Source organism: Engraulis encrasicolus, chromosome 1, assembly GCF_034702125.1.
Source record: "Engraulis encrasicolus isolate BLACKSEA-1 chromosome 1, IST_EnEncr_1.0, whole genome shotgun sequence".
Taxonomy (NCBI): Eukaryota; Metazoa; Chordata; class Actinopteri; order Clupeiformes; family Engraulidae; genus Engraulis; species Engraulis encrasicolus.
In genome coordinates this window covers 38,569,411-38,588,506 of record NC_085857.1, presented here as the reverse complement: position 1 = coordinate 38,588,506, position 19,096 = coordinate 38,569,411, and the positions used below count along the sequence as shown (strand labels likewise).

At 41.9% G+C, this 19,096-nt stretch overlaps 1 protein-coding gene across 1 annotated transcript; it reads left to right on the top strand.

Moving 5' to 3' along the window:
• Positions 1–470: 470 nt before the first annotated feature.
• jpt1a (Jupiter microtubule associated homolog 1a) lies at positions 471–17,401 on the top strand. The gene is made up of 5 exons (XM_063220742.1): positions 471–661; positions 3,629–3,768; positions 14,599–14,729; positions 15,276–15,306; positions 16,686–17,401. Exons 1-5 carry the CDS (start codon positions 606–608, stop codon positions 16,829–16,831), a joined length of 504 nt encoding a protein of 167 aa, XP_063076812.1. The 5' UTR covers positions 471–605; the 3' UTR covers positions 16,832–17,401.
• The last annotated feature ends 1,695 nt before the right edge of the window (positions 17,402–19,096 follow it).

The following is a 19,096-nucleotide window of genomic DNA, read 5'->3' as shown; positions in this document are numbered from 1 at the left end:
AGGGACACTGCAGGAAATGGTCAGAAGGTACTGCAACTATGCTGCTCATTGAAACTGGGCTGCCTATTGCCAAATTTGATTTTTACTTGAAAGTGTACTAAGTAAAACAAATATTTTCTAGTATGGTCCAAGTCATTCAGCTAAAACAAATTGAGGTTTTAGTGACAGAATTATTGGAATGTCCAACTCAACTAGCTGCATACTAGATACAGCAGTAATTAATTATTGAAGCAAAATGTGGTTGAAAACTTAAAAAGATGCCTTCAAACTACACACTAGATTTTCTTGCCAAAAATGACAATTGTGTCTGGTAAGTGATGATGTTGCAGCTTCATAACGCCGTGCCACAATGCGTGCACCCTAGTCAGACTAGAGCCAATCAGAGTTCAAAGCGGCAGATGTTCCTCCAATCCCAAGAAGTCGGTGCTTGAGGGGTGGGAACCGGATGGTTAAATGCCATCCTCACTAGCGGTAACAGATTGATCAATTTAGTACAGTGCCAGCCGAATTGACTATGAGGCGGTGAAATCAAGACTGTCTAGCTGGCAAGAAATATCCGCTCTTTGAACAACAGTATCTTTTATTAATCTTATCCAGTAATAACAATGACGACGACCACCACATTTAAAGGGTTGGAGCCAGGATCCAAGAGCAGTTCCAGGTAAAATACGGCAAGTTCAGATTTGAATGAACAGTGCAATTTGGCTAGCATTTGTTTGCTAGCGTTAGCGTTCTGCCAAGATTTCGGGGTGATGTCTGCAGTGCCTCCCTAACAAAAGGACTGTTGCTCTCAGATGGTGACACTGGCGGAGCCTCCAAACAGTGAATGATGTTGCGAGCGCGAATAATTGGATATTTGACTCGTGATTTCTTGTGGCAAAATGTACACGGCAGTCCTTTGTAATGTGTCTGTGTGTGGAGGCTGCGATACAGTATGGTTTCCACCAGCATCCAACGTTGAACAATGGTACCTCTAGTTCTCGACGACCACCTCAGGTGGTGTGCGTCTGAGATAAATATTCCATTGTGCTTTATGTCTTAACGCAGCAACATAAAACATCGACGCATCGCATGTAAGCCCCTAATTGTATGCCTAAATTGGTTTTGCAATGAGCCTTACAAAAACCTACACGACTCTCTGACAGTCGTAGGGAGTGGCAGTCATCCACACCCATCGTATTTGCTGTATCGGGGGTCTGTTTTTATGTTGCGTGTGCTTGGTGTCTTTTGTTTTACAGCGTTATTATATGGTTAACGTATATCATTCACGGGTCTCATTTTTAGTATTTTCTGCACGGAGGATGGTGGCTTTCCATCCCCGCGCACAGGTATTCGAACATCCCTTACCCGAGTAGCGATGGCCCCTTGTCATATAGGCTAAGCCAATTTGTCTGAATAGGGACCAAGTACTGAACTAGGTTGTCATCAATTGTGATTGCTAGGCGAAGACCTCCCTCCCTAGTCTGTCTAATTTATTGATTTCCCCAGATGTATACAGGTATAGTTCTAGTCTCTGTAGGCGCTGGTGTTTGAGATTTACCCGGTACAGTTGGCTGACATAGATCTATTATTGAAAGCACGTGGGTAAAATGGGACTTGCAAGCGTTTCAGAACGCAGTAGTGTAGGCTGCCACGATTTCAAGAAAATGCCGATTCAGGGTTCAATGATCATATCCGTCATAAGGTGGTTTTTACACCTCCTAGCACAACCTCCGCAGTTTACTATCGAAAGCATATTGGCCTTTTGGCACGCATTGCTGTTTTCATTTCGGCTTGCCAACACCATCATTTAAGTAACAGGGATGCATTTGGCCTCCACTACACCCAATGGTAGGCGCAGTTGTGAAGCGCCCCTGAAACTGTCTGTTACAAAATCTACTAGGGTTTGATGTGTTCTCCTGTGCAGTGCGATTTGTGTCTGGGTGCGGTTCATGCGTTGGCCTTCAAACTCCTACGGTCACTGAAGTGAAAGACCATATACTCGATTCTCAAAGTCCCCTCATAAATCAACACGTAATCATTTTTTGATTGGCTGTAGTGTGGCATTGAAGCTTTAACCTCAAACCTAGATGACTGTTGAGTTGACAAAATTGTTGAGCAAACTGTCAACAGTTACAGAGGCCCAGACAGGTGGGTTTTAAGACTGGCTCATTGGCAGAGAACCAGTCATTTTGAAGGATTGCATGGTGCCAGTATTTAAAAAATCCCTTACCTTGTTCAACAAGCACTTCATGTCTCCAACTTGTCACCAATATCAGAGCCAGATTATCCATATGAGCCAGTGGCACAGTGCCAAGGGGGCACCAACCATTTACAGCAAGTCAGGGACTTACATGACACAAACTTTACAAATATTTTTCATAAAGCGGGCATCTGTGATGTGTAGAGCCCGGGGGCACCACACTGTCTTAATACGGTCCTGTCCAATATGTAGATGAGGTATGCATAATTGTATTTCAGTTTAGTATTAGAGAGCGAGTTGGTCCTGTCATGGCTAAAAGCAAAAGCCCTAGAGAAAGGGGAATCAGGTGCAGACATCTTCAGACATCAATTAGTTGAACGGTAACCAGGGGTGAAAGTAGTTTTAGTTTCTTACCGGTGCTTTCTCTCGTGTCTTGTCTAAACTTAGAGCAACTGATGCGCACAGTCAGTCACCTGAATATATGCCAATTATGTCCACGCCCTATAGCCATGGCCTATTGGTTAGGGATTTCAGCCTTAGACTGCAGATTTGAACCCCCTACCACCCGCAAACCCCACATTGCTCCAGGGACGAACCAGTAACCTTTACCTGAGTAAGATAGTTTTATATAAAAACTAAAAGGCATGAGATTGTAATCGAACCTTAGATTAATTGTAATCTAACATGCCACCTCTGGTTGTTTAGGTACAAGGTATTGTTTACAGACCCTGGAGCAATGTGAGGTTCAGTGCCGATGCCTTCATTAAAAAATAAATAAAAAAAACTTCATCCGTGGATTGAGGTGTACAGAGAGGGTCAGGGTTAAGGGTGTCAATTTTTTAATCCTAAACGGTGGCGTTGTCAGGCTTGTGATGAGGTCAGGGGGGCTATGGCAAGCTCATGATGAGAGCAAGGTGACATTTATTCAAAAAAGGTGTAGGACCACTGGTATAGTGTGCCATCTCAATATTAGCTTTATAACACGCTCAACTCAACAAAAGTAAAGAGAAACTGGGTGCTCATTCTGTAAGAAACAGGACAGGCCCGCATTCCTAGTTGGTTGTACTTTATTGCCCCTCTAAGAGTGTTGTCCTATCTCCTTCATTTTGTAGTGTAACATCTGCCGCCTGTGGTTGTGTCAGAGATATTATAGACAGAGATGCGTCATTCTAGTTCTTTTCTGGTATCCACTTTATGTCGGGTGAACGCCCCTTTAGGAGACCTTCGGTTAGGAGACCTTCGGAGCCCTGAGGTTGAGAATAAATGGATTCCCCTTAGCGCTGTAGATGGCGATAGCGCACTTCCTCTGCAAACACCTCAAAAATGGAAGAAGAAGGAGGGGACAACGCCCCCTTAGGAGACCCAACTTGAGCACACTCTTTTGCATTGGGTGGGTGTGTTTTGATTCCTCTTTATTACTCCAACCTCTTTGGTTGTGTTTTGCAGGGTGCTGCGTCCTCCGGGCGGGGCCTCCAACATCTCGTTTGGTACAGAGGAGGACAAGCCCGCCAAGAAGGACAAGATGGCCTCCAGCATCTTCGCCGAACCCGAGGACCCGCACGCCCATCGACGGAACAACCCACCTGGTAGCCACGTCTTTTTATGAGATTAGTCTGTGGTGGTAGTGTAGTGAGCTGTCTGGTTCACTCCACCCTTTATCATAGAACAGGGGTGAGGAACCGTTTTCATTCAAAGGGCCAGTTCAACTTTAATAAAATCCTCCAAGGGCCGTACTTTGAACACAAACCAGGATTTCCCAGTTGCAGTTTAGGCCTATATTGAAGGTGTTGACCTTTATTGACCTTTACAACAGACCCCACCTTCTTTGGTGGGGGGAGTAATTAGTCAGTGCTCTGCACCATCGTCCTCCATGACTGAGGTACCCTGAGCATGGTACCATCCCGCTGCACTGCTCTCTTGGGGCGCCATCGGGGGCTGCCCCCTTGCACAAGTGAGGCAAAATACGCTTTCATTGTGTGCAGTGAGCACTGTGTGCTGCTGAATGCTGTGTCATACAATGACAGTGGGAGTTGGAGTTTCCCTGGTGGGCTTTTACTTTCACCAGGTCCCCTGAAAATACTTTGATTGTATTGCAAATGTAATTTCTAAGATTGCTTTACAAAACATTTCAAAAAGGTAGAGAATGCGCGCACATCAGTGGTACAGGTGCTGGACAAAAGAAAGTAACTGAATTAAATTATATAAGTCTGCAACACTGTTAATGTTCCCAGTGATTTATTTGCACAAAAGATGTGAAAATAAATCACTGGGAGCATTAACAGTGTTTCTTCTATAATTTGCTTCACAAAACATGTCATATTTCATGTGAAACTGCATAACATTTAAATCAGGGTCCAGATAAGATGGCCTCAAGGGTTACTTGTCAGCCATTTGTCAAACCAAACCTGTAGAAAGTAGCATCTGCCATGTTTTGTCTGATGTCCATTTCTGAAATCACAGCCAGCGTTTTGACCATGCCTGACAGTAGAAGCAAGTAGGACCATGACCGGTCCTTACTAACCTAGACCCACCCATACTCTGAGGCTGCTAGGGCTGTAACGATAGTGTATCGAACCGAGAAATCGGGACACTCAGTCACAACAATGTTTAACCTTCCAGCCTTACCAATGCTCTTAGCAGAAGTTAAATGAGACAACACTACACTGACCTCCAGATTGTTAGAGGACGTTGGAACTTAGAGCTCTTGGCTCTTAAGTGCCATGGGGTGCATTTCTGGAAAGTGTAGTTGCTAACTACGGTAGCCACTTTGTTGGTTTACAATGCAATTTCCCATTGGCAACTACCCAAGTTGCTAACTGCTAACAACTACGCTTTCGAGAAATGCACCCCTGTGCTGATTGTCAAATGCGAACAAAGTGCTTCCTTTCAAAAACGGACTTTGTAAGAGTGTGTTGCTTGTTTGCAAGTAACATCTGCTATTATCAGTGCGTCAAACAGTTCTCGTCTCAATTTATACTAATCTTTGTCCCAATCTTAACACGGCTGTGCACTCCGTGTGTAGGAGCTGGCTCAAAAGCACAAGTGACTTCCAGTGTTAATTTCGTCAACCAGGACGATGACGAAAATATTTCGTCAATGCCCCTTTTTCCCATGACGATGACGAGACGATGACGAATAAAAATTGCGTGAAGGAAATAAAAAATATGACGAAAAAAAAAACGATTTTCGTCAAGAAGACTAAGACTAGACGAAATTTACAAGCCATGGACGAATGGACATTAAAAAATAGGCCTATATATTTTTTATATAATTTGCTATGGTTAATATGATGGTTTCTTGAACTGAAGATTAGGCGCTGGCACCCTGTTTGTCTGTGCAGGCAGAGCCTGGTGCAGCTCAATCAGTAGTAGTTCTGTGCGTCCAGTTCAGTTGAGTTTAGGCACTAAAACGTCCCCCAGAAAGAGAAAATAGCCGACGTTGAGACGAGTGTTAATTTTGAAACATGTTCAACAACCCCTTTGTCCATGCTGAAGACTTGTGAGTTTCTGCAGTCATTTTAAGAATGCTGTAGCCTAGTGGCACCGTGGCGCCAATCTTCCTCTGATGCTGTCATTTTAAACCTCCTCGAGCTCTCTTCTCCTTTCCACTTTCGCCTCCTACCCCGACATCCGTTGTCTGTTCTTTTTGTAATGTTTGCTATATTGGTTGTCTAGTTTAAGGGATGAGCGCGCTACGTGGGAAAAGTTGCTTAAGCCTAAGATGCACGGCTACTGTAGTTTTGATAATAAGAATCGATGTTTGAGCCATCGCTAAGGGTTTTAAATTGCGGAGATTTGAAACATGTTCCCGTCGGGGGCAACACTTTAAGACCCAAGGGAGTAGACTCCATGCGATGCGTCTTACAATAGCGTCTTCCAGACATCCCAAGTTCCAAAAACTCATTTCATGGAGATGCTTATCGACCCTCGACACCCCGACGAACAAAACAGCATTAGTGTTTAAACATTTGAATGTTCATCATGCCCTTTCTATCGTCCAGTCTGCATAGAACAACTGCCTACTTTTACCCCTGGGACTTTCGCAGGGCGTCCTACGAAGCGTGGCGTAATGTGTTTGAAGTAGCCTATTCCATGTGTGCCGCACGAGTCATCTTTCTTTGTCTCGCATTGCCAATTGAAAAATAAACGCTAACTTGGATAGTCTAAAATCAGGAATATTTTATCTGATTCGCGGGCACCGGAGAGCCACTATCAATATCAGGGAGACTTCTTGAACTTCAGGGAGACTTGGGATGTCCGGTCTTCCCACTGCCTGTGCTTTGATTTACGCGGTCAGGTGAAGAAGAGCGTGTAGCCTACATGATCAAATTCAAAAGCAAATGATATGCGGCAGCTTCGAGAGAGAGAGAGAGAGAGAGAGAGAGAGAGAGAGAGAGAGAGAGAGAGAGAGAGAGAGAGAGAGAGAGAGAGAGAGAGAGAGAGAGAGAGAGAGAGAGAGAGAGAGAGAGAGAGAGAGAGAGAGAGAGAGAGAGAGAGAGAGAGAGAGAGAGAGAGAGAGAGAGAGAGAAGAGAGAGAGAGAGAGAGAGAGAGAGAGAGAGAGAGAGAGAGAGAGAGAGAGAGAGAGAGAGAGAGAGAGACCTGGAAGTGTGCGTGTATGTGTGTGATGCACTTTTGCTCTATGGTGTTCAAGTTACTTTTACAGAGCTAATTTTGGTGTTGGTGGAAAATAGCTGGTAACAACGTGAATATTTGCTGCAATAGGCTATCTAGAAATAATTTGTGAAATAACAATAGCCCTACTACGAGGATATACAGGCTATTTATGCCTCAACCATGCAAGGCGACAGCCCAAATGGCGTCTCAAGGGAGCAGTGCTTTAAGACGGCACCCATGCTTAGGGTACCTCAGTCCTGGAGGAGGATGGGGGAGAGCACTGATTAATTACTCCCCAGCCCTCACCAACCTGGGGTCCGTTTTTCGATTCTTGCCGTTGCTAACCGTCTTACGGCCCGTTCCCAATTTGACCAAGTATGTTCAACTGCAGTGTGCAGGGCGGGGGGCAGGTCTGGATCACATCTCCCTCCTCCCCCCTGAGCACATCTTCCTCCTCCCCCCTGAGCACATCGAGTGCCTCCCCCTTGTCATTCAGCGGCAGCGCTAAGCTTCTACATGGGAAGAAAAATAGCTCTGGAAGTCACTGCACCGTGCAGAGCAGAGACGCAGAGTTTTCACAAATAAATTCGTAGATCCACTCTCTCTACTCCACTAATGTATAATGGTTTGGTGAGTGTAGGAAACACGAGCGGGGAGCTTTGAGTGAACCGCGCGATGAACAGCACGCGACCCTGTTTAGTTTATTAATCCCGGGGGAAATTAATATAAGCTATTATTATTATTATTAGCTAATATAAGCTACATGTAGTATTTGTTAACGCATGGGTCTAATTTGAATTAATAAGTGTCTCTTCTTAGTATCTTAGTTTGAAGACCAGATATTTGATATTTAGCATTAACCTTTTGTTTTTAACCGTCTAACAGCGCTTAACATTATCATTAAATCAATGGAACCTAAAGCAGTTGCAGAGACCGTTTCAATCTTCTCCTTTACTATGAAAGAGAAAGTAAGGTCAAGGACAAATTATTCTATGTAAATGGAAATAAACACTCATGCAATTGGAACGTGGAAAATGAAAATTAAATAGGCCTATATTTAGTAGGCTAAATATATTCAATTAGCACTCCAAACGACGAGACATGATACAAGCTGTGTGCATAGAATACAGTGTAGCCAACTACGCATTCATATTATTGATGAATGATTCTATGCCCAGTGTTTAGTAGCCTAAATGTAACACTCCAAACGACGAGACACGATACAATCTCCCTAGAATACACATTCGCTATTGATGGATGATTCTATGTCCAGTGTTTAGTAGGTCTAAATAGGCCAAACGACGAGACACGATAACAAGCTGTGTGCATAGAATAAGCCTACTGCATTCGCCAGATAATTTGGGTCCATTTCTCAAATATGGTGCGCTATTATGATTGACGAATGATTCTATGTCCAGTGTTTAGTAAATATATTTAGTATAGGCCTACTTAACAAACGACGAGACATAATACAAACCACTTCACGCCGCAATTAGCCTACATAGGCATTATTATTGTCCAAAGCAGCTATAAGAGTCATCAATGTATGCTGGTGTGCTACACTTGGGCCTACCGCCATCGAATATCCTATTATGATTGATGAATGATTCTATGTCCAGTGTTTAGTAAATACATTTATTTAGCACTCCAAACGACGAGACACGATACTTGTGCATAGAATAGTGTAGGCCTACTAGACTATGCATTCGCAGGAGAAGACATTTGTCGCAAATTCTCAAATAGGGTGACGTCGGGATGGTGTGGGACAGTACAGACTACTATAATAGGAAAAATAGGAGGGGCGAGATCCAAAATGGGAGGGGCGGGATCTCAGAAATCCAGACCTGCCCACTTCTGCAAACTGCAGTTGGATGCTACTCAATTTGACGGCCATTTGACGCTCATAAACGCGACGCACCTTCCTTTTTTGACTGAATGCTTCTTGTCGGAGCACATACAGGGGCGTGACAGAGTACACTGAACAGGAATATCTCTTTCTGTCTTTCTACACGTGTATATCGATTAAGCAAGCTAACCAGCGATAGTAACATCAAAGTCTGCCCTTACCTTACTGTGGACATGTGTTTACTTCACACATTTCATAGCCATCACGTAGTTTTGAATGTCGTCAAAATGTACATAATCCTTTGAACATAAGCACAAAGACCTTGCACTTCATAGTTTCTTGTAGTGTATGAATCTTACATTAAAATGTATGATAACCAGTCATAAAACTACTTTTAAGCAGCAAAACATAGCCCTTGGTTTCATGGGAATTCCTCATGTACTGGACAATCATTGGATAACGCTCCGCGTTGGCCGCGAGTAATTAGCATAAAGTAGAAGCTCGCTCAACTTTTTTGACGCGCGTCAACTGTCAAAGTAGCCGCGCCGCGTATCCCAGAAGCCTTTGCGAGGGCGTCGCCGCTTTCCATTGAAAATGAATTGAAGGCGTCGGCGTCAACGCGCTCGCCGGCAAAGTGGGAACGGCCCGTAATAGCCCGTGAGCCGAGAGCCCAAAAAGAGGGTTGTTGGTACCACTTGGGGGGGCAAATTCTCACTATATTTTTCTGAAAGCTATGTATCTCTGGAGTATATTCATGTATGATAGCAAGCTGGATCTCATAGCTTTGTGGTTTTATAGCCTATTTAGTAAATACACCATTTGAAGAAAAAAATTAAAATCGTCTAGATTAAAATGTCTCTTGAGCCACTTCAGGCTGTTATATCAGCCTTCTGGAGTGGTTTAAATACTATTATTAATTCAGATAAATATTCTACTTCATAGTTCCACCATCAGAATGACCATTTTAATTAATATGTTGAAATAAAATATTATAATATGGCAATTTATGCTCCCGATCATACATAATTGCATCACATCTAATAATGTCAATAGCTTTTTGTACAGGTGGTATGGCAAATTCTCACTACATTTTCCTGAAACCCATGTGTCTCTGTAGTATACCTCTGTATGATAGAAAGTTGCATCTCATAGCCTTTTGATTTCACAGCCTTTCAAAGATTAAGGGGAAAAACGATTTTCTAAAAAGTGACTATTTTTCAGTTGAACCACTAACAACAAGCCATAGAAGGTCCCAAGCATCATCAATAATATTTCTAATGTTGTCCTTATTGTTGACAGATATTCACTTCATGAATATTCTGCATACCATAGCTGATTAGTTTTAGCCCATTTTCTAATATTTAAAAATGTCGTAGCCACATACTGTAGATACATGGTGTCATAATCTATAGTGTTGTGAATTAATGTACATTTTTCACCAGTGAGCTGAAGTAAGAATATAGCCATATGGGTATAAATTAGAAATAGTTATACTTCTATAGTGCAATCCAACACATTATATGATTAATGAAATTAAATTAAAAAAAAATAATTTACTTCTGTCCGAACAAATAGAAGTACAATTATGCACCTATTCTCTAATATGAAAGTAGCATCGCATGGAAATAGGTTCGTAGACAATACATTGACATGTGATGTGTTTCTTTTCTCTCCAAAACTATTTGATTGAATGAACAAATCAGAACAAATGTATATAGCCCACAGTTAACCTGACAAAGTGTGTGGCCTGGCCTGTTAAACTACTATGGCAGTTTGTCAGAATGGGAGACCTAATATCAGAGGTTGTGGTCAGTATCACTGGTGCACAAAGGGGAACTCTGCATTCCCCAGTATTATTTATCCCTTCTGTACACCACCAGGCATCTACAACTCAGAGTCATGCTGCATGCAGAAGTTCGCTCACTGCACAGCATGACACAACAATTATGAAGTGTATAGGAGGGAATGGACATGATCAAGAATGAAGAGCTTCACTTCTCATCTGGCTGCGTGTACTGGTGGCTTATTATTATCCTTCACATTTTGCCTTCCCGTGATACCCTGGTAATCCTTGATACTCTACTTTACATTTGGTATACAATATAAACTCCATTTTCAGTAATATACAAAATAGATACATGATTTCCTATTTGCATAACCAGGACGAGGAGCTCATTTGTGAGGTCATATAAAGTACTAGTAATGATGATGTTAGGCCGTCTGGTTGTCACCGCTCTATCATTCCAAGGGTTGAGGTCAGGACTCTGATCAGTCCAGTCAAGCTCATCCACACTAGACTCTGGTATGGTTAGTATATATTTCTTCATGGATCTTACTTTGGTTAAGGTGTTTTTCTTTGTGCATTCTCAAACTGCAATCTGATTTTTTTAAAAATCTTTCGTTTCTCAACATGTCTCGAGATCAATACTTTGGGCATTGAAAGTTCTGCTCTACCAATGAAACACACTGAACTGTTATGAGCAGGTCTGAAATGGTGTGTAAGCTACAAGGTACCCTACAAGTTGGGACCAACCATTAATTTGTTCTAAAGCTTGTTGAGGAATTTCCAAATATTTTGAAGTAATACTGTTTCAAGGCAAATGTTCAAATTCAATTGACATTTGTGACTAAATAGGCTACTTCAGTAATAAAAGCTAAAATTCTAAAAACATTGCCTAAATATATATATTTTGCATCATATGTGTCGCACTAACTTCTTGATGCACATCACATTAAAGTGAATCATCTTGTTGATGGAAAAAGGGCTTCATTCAACCAGGGGATTTTTCAACCAGCCAATCACCTGGCTGACGTGGAAAGGAAAAAACAAGTAATTTATATGGCACTGCATTGTAACTAGTAAGTCGATTTTGCCCATCACTGATTACATTGCATTACATTACTGTGATGGCGTAACCATCACTAGGGTTGTGGGTGTGTTCTGACTGTCACATTAATGACCCTGGTTCCTAAGTGTATCAGTCAGAGGCCCAGTTTACCACCCCAGGCGGTCCGGGTTTGAGTCTTGGCTGGGCAACTTTACTCCTCTTTGCTACAAATGGTGTCAGAAGTGGGATGGCTACCATGAGGCCATCAGAAGCATACCCATTGTGTGAGCCACAATTCTATGTGAGGGACCCCCAGGATTGTTGACTCCAGTGTGAGGGACCCCAGTGATGGGTGAAGCATAGATGATGGGGCACACTGGATAAGCGAAGAATGATGGGCAGCTGCCCGGTGTGCTTCACCATGGGTGTGCTTCCCAAAGGGGAAGGCAGTGTGATGGAGTAATGGGTTGTGGGTGAAGTAATGTTGTAGGTTGTGCCTGTGTTCTGACTGTCATGCTAATGAGTGTGGCTCTTTAGTGTAGCCGTCAGAGCTTCAGTTTACAACCACAAAAGGTCAGAGGTTGAGTCATGGTTGGGCAACTCCCTTTCGGTACAATTACACTTAGTTAACACTTTTATCCAAAGTGACAAAGTTATTGACAGGGTATTGGTTACAGTCCCTGTTGGAATAAATGTTTTATTTTTACAGAAATAAACACAGACAACAGTGTAAATTAAGTCCCATGAAATATACACTGCTGAATATATACTCATCGACTGTACCTCTACACTATACTCAGAAAGAATTCTGAATCAGAGTTAAATGTTGCTCTTTTGGTGTCAAGTAAAGGAATACATTTGAACACTGGGGTTAGAGATTAACTCTATTTAAGTCTAAAAATGTACTGTGTATACTTGAACACAAATAAACACAGAAATCAGTGTATAATGTACGGTATGTGTGGTTTGAAGGTTTTTATTAAGTCCTATTTATTAAGAATTCAAGCGTCTCACCTTTTTTGTAACTGGGTTTGTAGTATTGACAATAAAACACTGCTGCTTTTTATGGTAGCTTACATGGCAATGACTTAGACTTATTGCATTTTTTGACAACAATATTTAAACTACATTACCCATAAACTCTTGTCATTACATTTTGAAGTTGTGACTCCACCCTCCAACAAGCTCTAATCTAATGCCTCTTTTCCACTGCCGTGTTACTGGTAGGCCTACAGCTCGATACAGCTCCACTCAGCCGCCACTTTTTGCTTCACGATTTAGCTGTGTCGTGCCTATTCGAAAAGCAAAAAGTGGCGGCAAAAGCTTTGTCGAGCTGTAGGCCTACCAGAAAAACGCCAGTGGAAAAGAGGCATGAGTTTTGTCAATCTTTTCAAATGGTGCATGTATAAAAGAGGTCGTGAACCCACAAAGCTGAGCTCTGACTTAGTCATACAGCAATATATTCCAGAAAGATATAGTGGCAATTTGCCTAACCAACTGTACCATAAACTATTAATAGCAAATAACATATTTTATTTTAAAACATGTGTCTGCAGTATGTGACTCCTTGTGCAGTATGTGACTCCTTTTTAATTATTGGAAAATGGGCTAAATCTCATCAGCTATGGTATGCAGAATTTTCATGTAGTGAATATCTGTCAACATTAAGGACATTAGAAATATTACTGATGATGGTTAGGACCTTTTATGGCTTGTTGTTAGTGGTTCAACTAAAAAATAGTCACTTTTTAGAAAATCGTTTTTTCCCCTTAATCTTTGAAAGGCTGTGAAATCAAAAGGCTATGAGATGCAACTTGCTATCATACAGAGGTATACTCCAGAGACACTTGGCTTTCAGGAAAATTTCAGGAGAATTTGCCATACCACCTGTACCAAAAGCTATTGACATTATTAGAAGTGATGCAATTATGTATGATCGGGAGCATAAATTGCCATATTATAATATTTTATTTCAACATACTAATTAAAATGGTCATTCTGATGGTGGAATTATGAAGTAGAATATTTATCTGAATTAATAATGGTATTTAAACCACTCCAGAAGGCTGATATAACAGCCAGAAGTGGTTTAAGAGACGTTTTAATTTAGGCGATTTTAATGTTTTTCTTCAAATGGTGTATTTACTAAATAGGCTGTAAAAACACAAAGCTATGAGATCCAGCTTGCTATCATACATGAATATACTCCAGAGACACATAGCTTTCAGAAAAATATAGTGAGAATTTGCCCCCCCAAGTGGTACCAGTGAACCCCACTGGCTCACGGGCTATAAAGACCGTCTTAAGACGTAACACCATTCCCTTGGATTGAGCGTCGCTGTCGAGAGAGAGTTGAGTCGCTCTTACGACGGACGTTGCTACCGTCGTTAGCAAAGACGATTTCGAGATACGGACCCCTGACTGGTTGGGAATCAAACCGACAACCCTCCCAAACCAATCCCTTACTACTTACTCCTGTTTAGTTAAAGGATATCTCCAGCCAATTTCAACATGCAGTTGTAATGCTCACACTTCCCATGACTTGTCAGTACCTGAGGTTTTTTTCAGCCTTTTCCAAGATTCTGGTCATTGTAATGGGGGCAGGTGTTTGTTACCATTTCAAAAAATGTTTTAAATGTATTCCCAAAAACATCCAAAAGGCTATGCAACATCATCAGACAACTAGCAAACAACATATGCCTACTCCAAATATTTTCCCAAAAGGCATGCAAAGATTTTTTTAAAATGTAAACAAAAGCTGCCCCCGTTAGAATAGCTCATATCTCGGAAAGGGCTGAGCCAAAAAAATGCTGCTTCGCCGGGTACTGTCAAGTCAAGTGTAGCGTGAGCAATACAACAGCATATTGAAATTGACTGACGTGGTCCTTTAACTTGCCTAACCATTCATGTTGGAACATTATACTGTGTCGTGATCTGCTTGTTGTAGCTCTAAAGTTTCACCTTCATTTTCTGACCTGTGTTGTGCTTTGTAATCTTTGATATGATTTGTTTTGTGGTTATGATGATTATTATCTTTACCCAACTGCTTGAACAGCACTTTGGTCAGTGGTTATTGTGGTTTTTAAAGTGCCTTTATAAACGAAGGTGATTTTGATTTGTGTTGATAGGTGGGAAGCCAACTGGGGTGCTGTGTGGGGAGTCGTCGGCTCCACTGCGGAGAGGCCAGAACCAACAGCAGTCCAGCCAGAACCACGAGCAGCACAACCACAACAGCACAACCGAGGACAACGCTGCTGAGGTGAGCAAGGGGATCTCTCACGCTCGCTCGCTCTCTTGCTTGCTCACTCACTCACTCACGCACACACGCACGCACGCACGCACACACACTCACACACACTCTCTCTCTCTCTCTCTCTCTCTCTCTCTCTCTGCAGCTGAGGCCTAATGGTTAGGGAATTATTCTTGACATCAAACATGTGCAGGTTCCAATCCCACTTATACCAGTAAGCAGTGTCCAAGTGGCCTTGAGCAAGGCACCCTTAACCAATATTTCTCCTGATACTGTTACCAGTAAGTAAACCATGTAGTGTACATTTTTTATGAAAAAAAGTCACTTTGGATAAAACGGTCAGCTACGGTAAGTGTAATGTAGTATTTCAGCAAAAAAGTTAAACTTACTGGAGCTCAGGAAATTCATGTGGAGTTACTGGACTTGGTCTTATTTCACCTCATTTATGTATATCTGATCAATGACATTTTATTTGATCTCATCAATTTATGTCATTCTTGAATGATCTTGAGTGTCTACTCCTGTCCTGATGTGGTGTGTTCGTTTCGTTCTCAGGATGTTGTTGACCACGACGTGATGAATGCAGGTAAGTCTGTTCTTAACCTACTTCATCGGTCTTGTGCTGTATTTTCACAAAAAATGTTTTTCTTAATTTGTGAGACTGTAAAACAAGCCAACATTAAAACGTGAGTTCTCTTCCAAAATGTTTTAAAAGCCATTCAAATTCATTTTTCATTCATCCTTTGATTTTCAGTTGATAATTGGAACTGAGTTTATGTTCTCTTGTATGGTCCTTCAAAGAACACAATGATGTTGCTAGTATTAACTGTGAATCCAAAAACAACAGCAACAAAATATTTTGCTGATCACTGAGAAGCACAGTTAACGATTTCAAAATGACATTTTTGAAAAAGAATGTGTATAAAGTTTGGGGAAAAGAGCTTTTCATATGAAGGTACTGTGTCCTGTGCGTTTACACCAAAAATGACTTGCGTGACCCGAGTAGTCGAGGCCACTGAAGTTTCGCGATTAATTTGTTTTGTTTGCTTTGGACGTGACATTGACATGTTTGATTTAGCTAATCACATAACTGCTCTGGCTTGTCAACCTGGAACAATTGGAGATATGAACATTCCAATTGGTTTTCGCCGAACCATAACCACCAATCTCGTTACTATAACATTAGCTTGACTTCACTGAAATTAGCTCTGGTCGCCCAGGTCGCTTCGCCCCTGACGAATTCCCTTTGGTCACTTTATTTGGCTACCCTCCATAGAGAAATAAAGACTTGCATCGTTCAAGTGTCGAAGGTCGCTCTTACAGACAGCTCTATAGACCCTTTCCGAAGTTAAGTCATCACTGACTGCGCATGCGCTGTTGACTCAAGCACACACAGACAGTGCAGACCCTGAAGAGAGAAGACGTGCCATCCTGAAGTGTGTACGGTTGTAGAAAGTAGAGATCCTAGAAAGCACACGTGTTGCGCTATTCCGAGAGGGAATAGGCTGTTCCAGAAGCATAGGAGATGCTTGTGGTTACAAGCAATTAAACGTACCGACTGGACTGAGAAAATCATCAGGAATGCCCGTGTTTGTGGTGCCACTTCATATTCTGAAGTTATCGTGACCATCCATTTTCTTATCACGGAAAAAAGACCTGGCCAGTTTCTTTACAAATGTGCGGTAAATGGTCAATTCTGCTCCAACAACACGTGCGCAGCCTGATTACGTCAAATCTGTGTTCTGACTACAAGGACTTTGAGAATGTGTAATACTGTATTATAAATTATAACATTATTATATAGTAATTCAATACTATATCATAGTAGGGGAACTTTAAAGTGTTACTGTACTGTGATACTGTATTATGTCATGCTTATCTTTTGAAATACTAAAAATACAGGTACATGTCAAACAATAAAAAAATCTGTGTACAGAGAGTAAAGGGCTCTACTGTTCTTCACAGAGCCCTTGGAGGAGCCGGTGGTGACCCAGGAGGACGGGAGGGAGGAGTCTGCGTCCTCTGGAGGCTCCTCCACCGGCCAGGCGGCCGGCGTACCCTCCGGACGCAGGAACCCCCCAGGGGGCAAATCAAGCCTCATCCTGGGCTAAGTCACATTGCCTGTTCCCCCTCCCGATCCCCATCCCCAGCCCCCTTGCCCCATTCCCTCTTCCCCTCCCTTTCTCCAGAAATGCCTCCATTTTCTCATAATTTATTATGTCTTTTATATAAAACATTGAAAGTAAGAAAGCTGTTGCCGTGTGTTGTCACGTCACACACGCTCACACTACACCCCCCCCCCTCCCCCCAAATGCGCGCGCACACATGCATATACACACATTCACTCACTCGACACAGTATGACACGTATTCCACCCTTGCCTTTTCAGCCATCGTTTGTATATGCCTTTTTTTAATTAATTTTATACTATCTTTTTTGTTTTTTTTTCACCAAAGCACTTTATGTACTGTATTCTCGTTTGGTAATGTGCCAAACCTGCTGGTAAAGGCATCCCGGTTCAGTTTCCCTTCATACCCCCCTCTCTCTCTCCTCCCTCCTCCTCTGCTCTCCCCCCACACTCCCCCCACTCTGGCCAGTGTAAATGGGAAAACAAAACAAAACAAAAAAATACAATTATGCGTGCTGTATTTCTAAAAACAATAAAAGTATTGATATGAGAATACCGTGTCTTTTTGTCCTGCTTGCTAAAATCTTTTCCCAACTCAAACTAAACAAGAGCATGAAAATGTTAAGCATTGCAGCTAATATTCAAAAAGTATTGTTGGTTGTTTGATGTTTAGGCTAATAATAATACAAGTGATTTGAGTCAACGAGTTAAAGAGTAACTCCATTGAAATGTCGGATTTTTAACTACTTAGTGACTGATTCAGTTTAGTATGTTTTTGTGGTTTAAAAACTTGGTAGTATGTGGTTTTGTGTCAAAATGAGGACTTCCTAATCAGATCATGTGTTGTGAAGCAAAGATATTTCAGACTTCACTACCCACCTTGTCTCTCAATGACATCCTTCCAGTATTTGCCCCATAATGATATTTTATTTGTGTAGTGTTTGTATAGCACATCTCATACAAGATGGCTCAATGTGCTGCGAGAGGGAGAGGGAGAGACTATTAAACAGTTTGGTGGAGAATGTAATTACAAAGTCTGAAAATGGCATTAAATTATAAAAAAAGAATGATGGGCTATCCAATCGCAAGTTAGACAACTCAGCAAGGGGTAATTTGGGGCAACAGGAGGGTGTCCCCTTTTTAGTTTGATTTGAAATTGATTTTACGGGCAGAAAAGACCTTAGTATAAGCTTTAACAGAGGTGTCAAACTAAAATTGTGAGTGCATGCACATGATACTGATGGTTGCATTTCACATATGGAAGTTCAAATGTGCCTGCCCATATTATGTTGCATACAAGAATGAGCCGTTTCATTACCCCGGCCCACTCATTCTTGTGACACAAGTTTCATGTTGCGCTCTACATGGATGTCTTGTTACGCTACACATGGATGGTGTATGCGGGCCAATAAGACACATTTGAATGATCTTGCCAGCTGAATAAAATGACTGCGGGACAGATTTGGCCCCCAGGCCTGAGTTTGACATCCCTGGGGAAAAGAAACATTTAATTTAGGAACAAACTTCAAATGCCTATGCCTATTCTGGTGTACCCTCAATTCAAGTTCATCCTTTTTCAGTTATTTTGTTATTGTATGAATAGCGTGTAGTATTCCCCCAAACACATGTTGTGTTAGGTACTGATGCCAAGCACCTGTATGTATCTTGCAGTATTGCTCTCCAGCCACATGGGGGAAGCCTAGCATGTGTTATCGGGCTCTGACTATAGTAGGCCCACAGCCCTTGTAGAACAGCCTTGCCACTCGCTATTAGTTTTTGGCTGCAGTTCCAATGAGTTCTCCACTAGTCGCGCATCAGAGACCAGAATGAATGGGACCCAATGGAGCTAGATGCTAAAAATCTTAATTTTCATCCAGGTCTCATCAACAAAACTCAGATTTGAATGTCGTTCTGGAGACTTCAATAAAGGTTTCACTCAACAGTTTAATAAAAAAGCACAAATGTCTGTTTGATTTGTTACAGGAGTCGTTTCTGTTGCTCACTACTCGCTAGCATTTTGCTAAGGATGTGACGTCATAGACACTTAAAATCACTTTTTAAGCATATGCGTGGCTAAAAAGATCCAAAACTCAGCCCTGGGTATTTTCTACATATAGTCTTTTGAAAGCAACATCCGAATTACATGAGAAAAAATCATATACAGAGATAAAGGCACCAAGAGGGGTTTTGCTCCATGCTACTCCATTCATTCTAGTCTCCGGGCCGCCACGTGGATAAGGGTGGATCT

What these genes read in the sequence shown, in the direction of transcription:
- jpt1a (XM_063220742.1), top strand. Translation starts at nt 606, where the DNA reads ATGACGACGACCACCACATTTAAAGGGTTGGAGCCAGGATCCAAGAGC. An exon ending in GGATCCAAGAGCAGTTCCAG is followed by an intron (nt 662 to 3,628) that starts GTAAAATACGGC and finishes TGTGTTTTGCAG; the next exon opens with GGTGCTGCGTCCTCCGGGCG. An exon ending in TCGACGGAACAACCCACCTG is followed by an intron (nt 3,769 to 14,598) that starts GTAGCCACGTCT and finishes TTGTGTTGATAG; the next exon opens with GTGGGAAGCCAACTGGGGTG.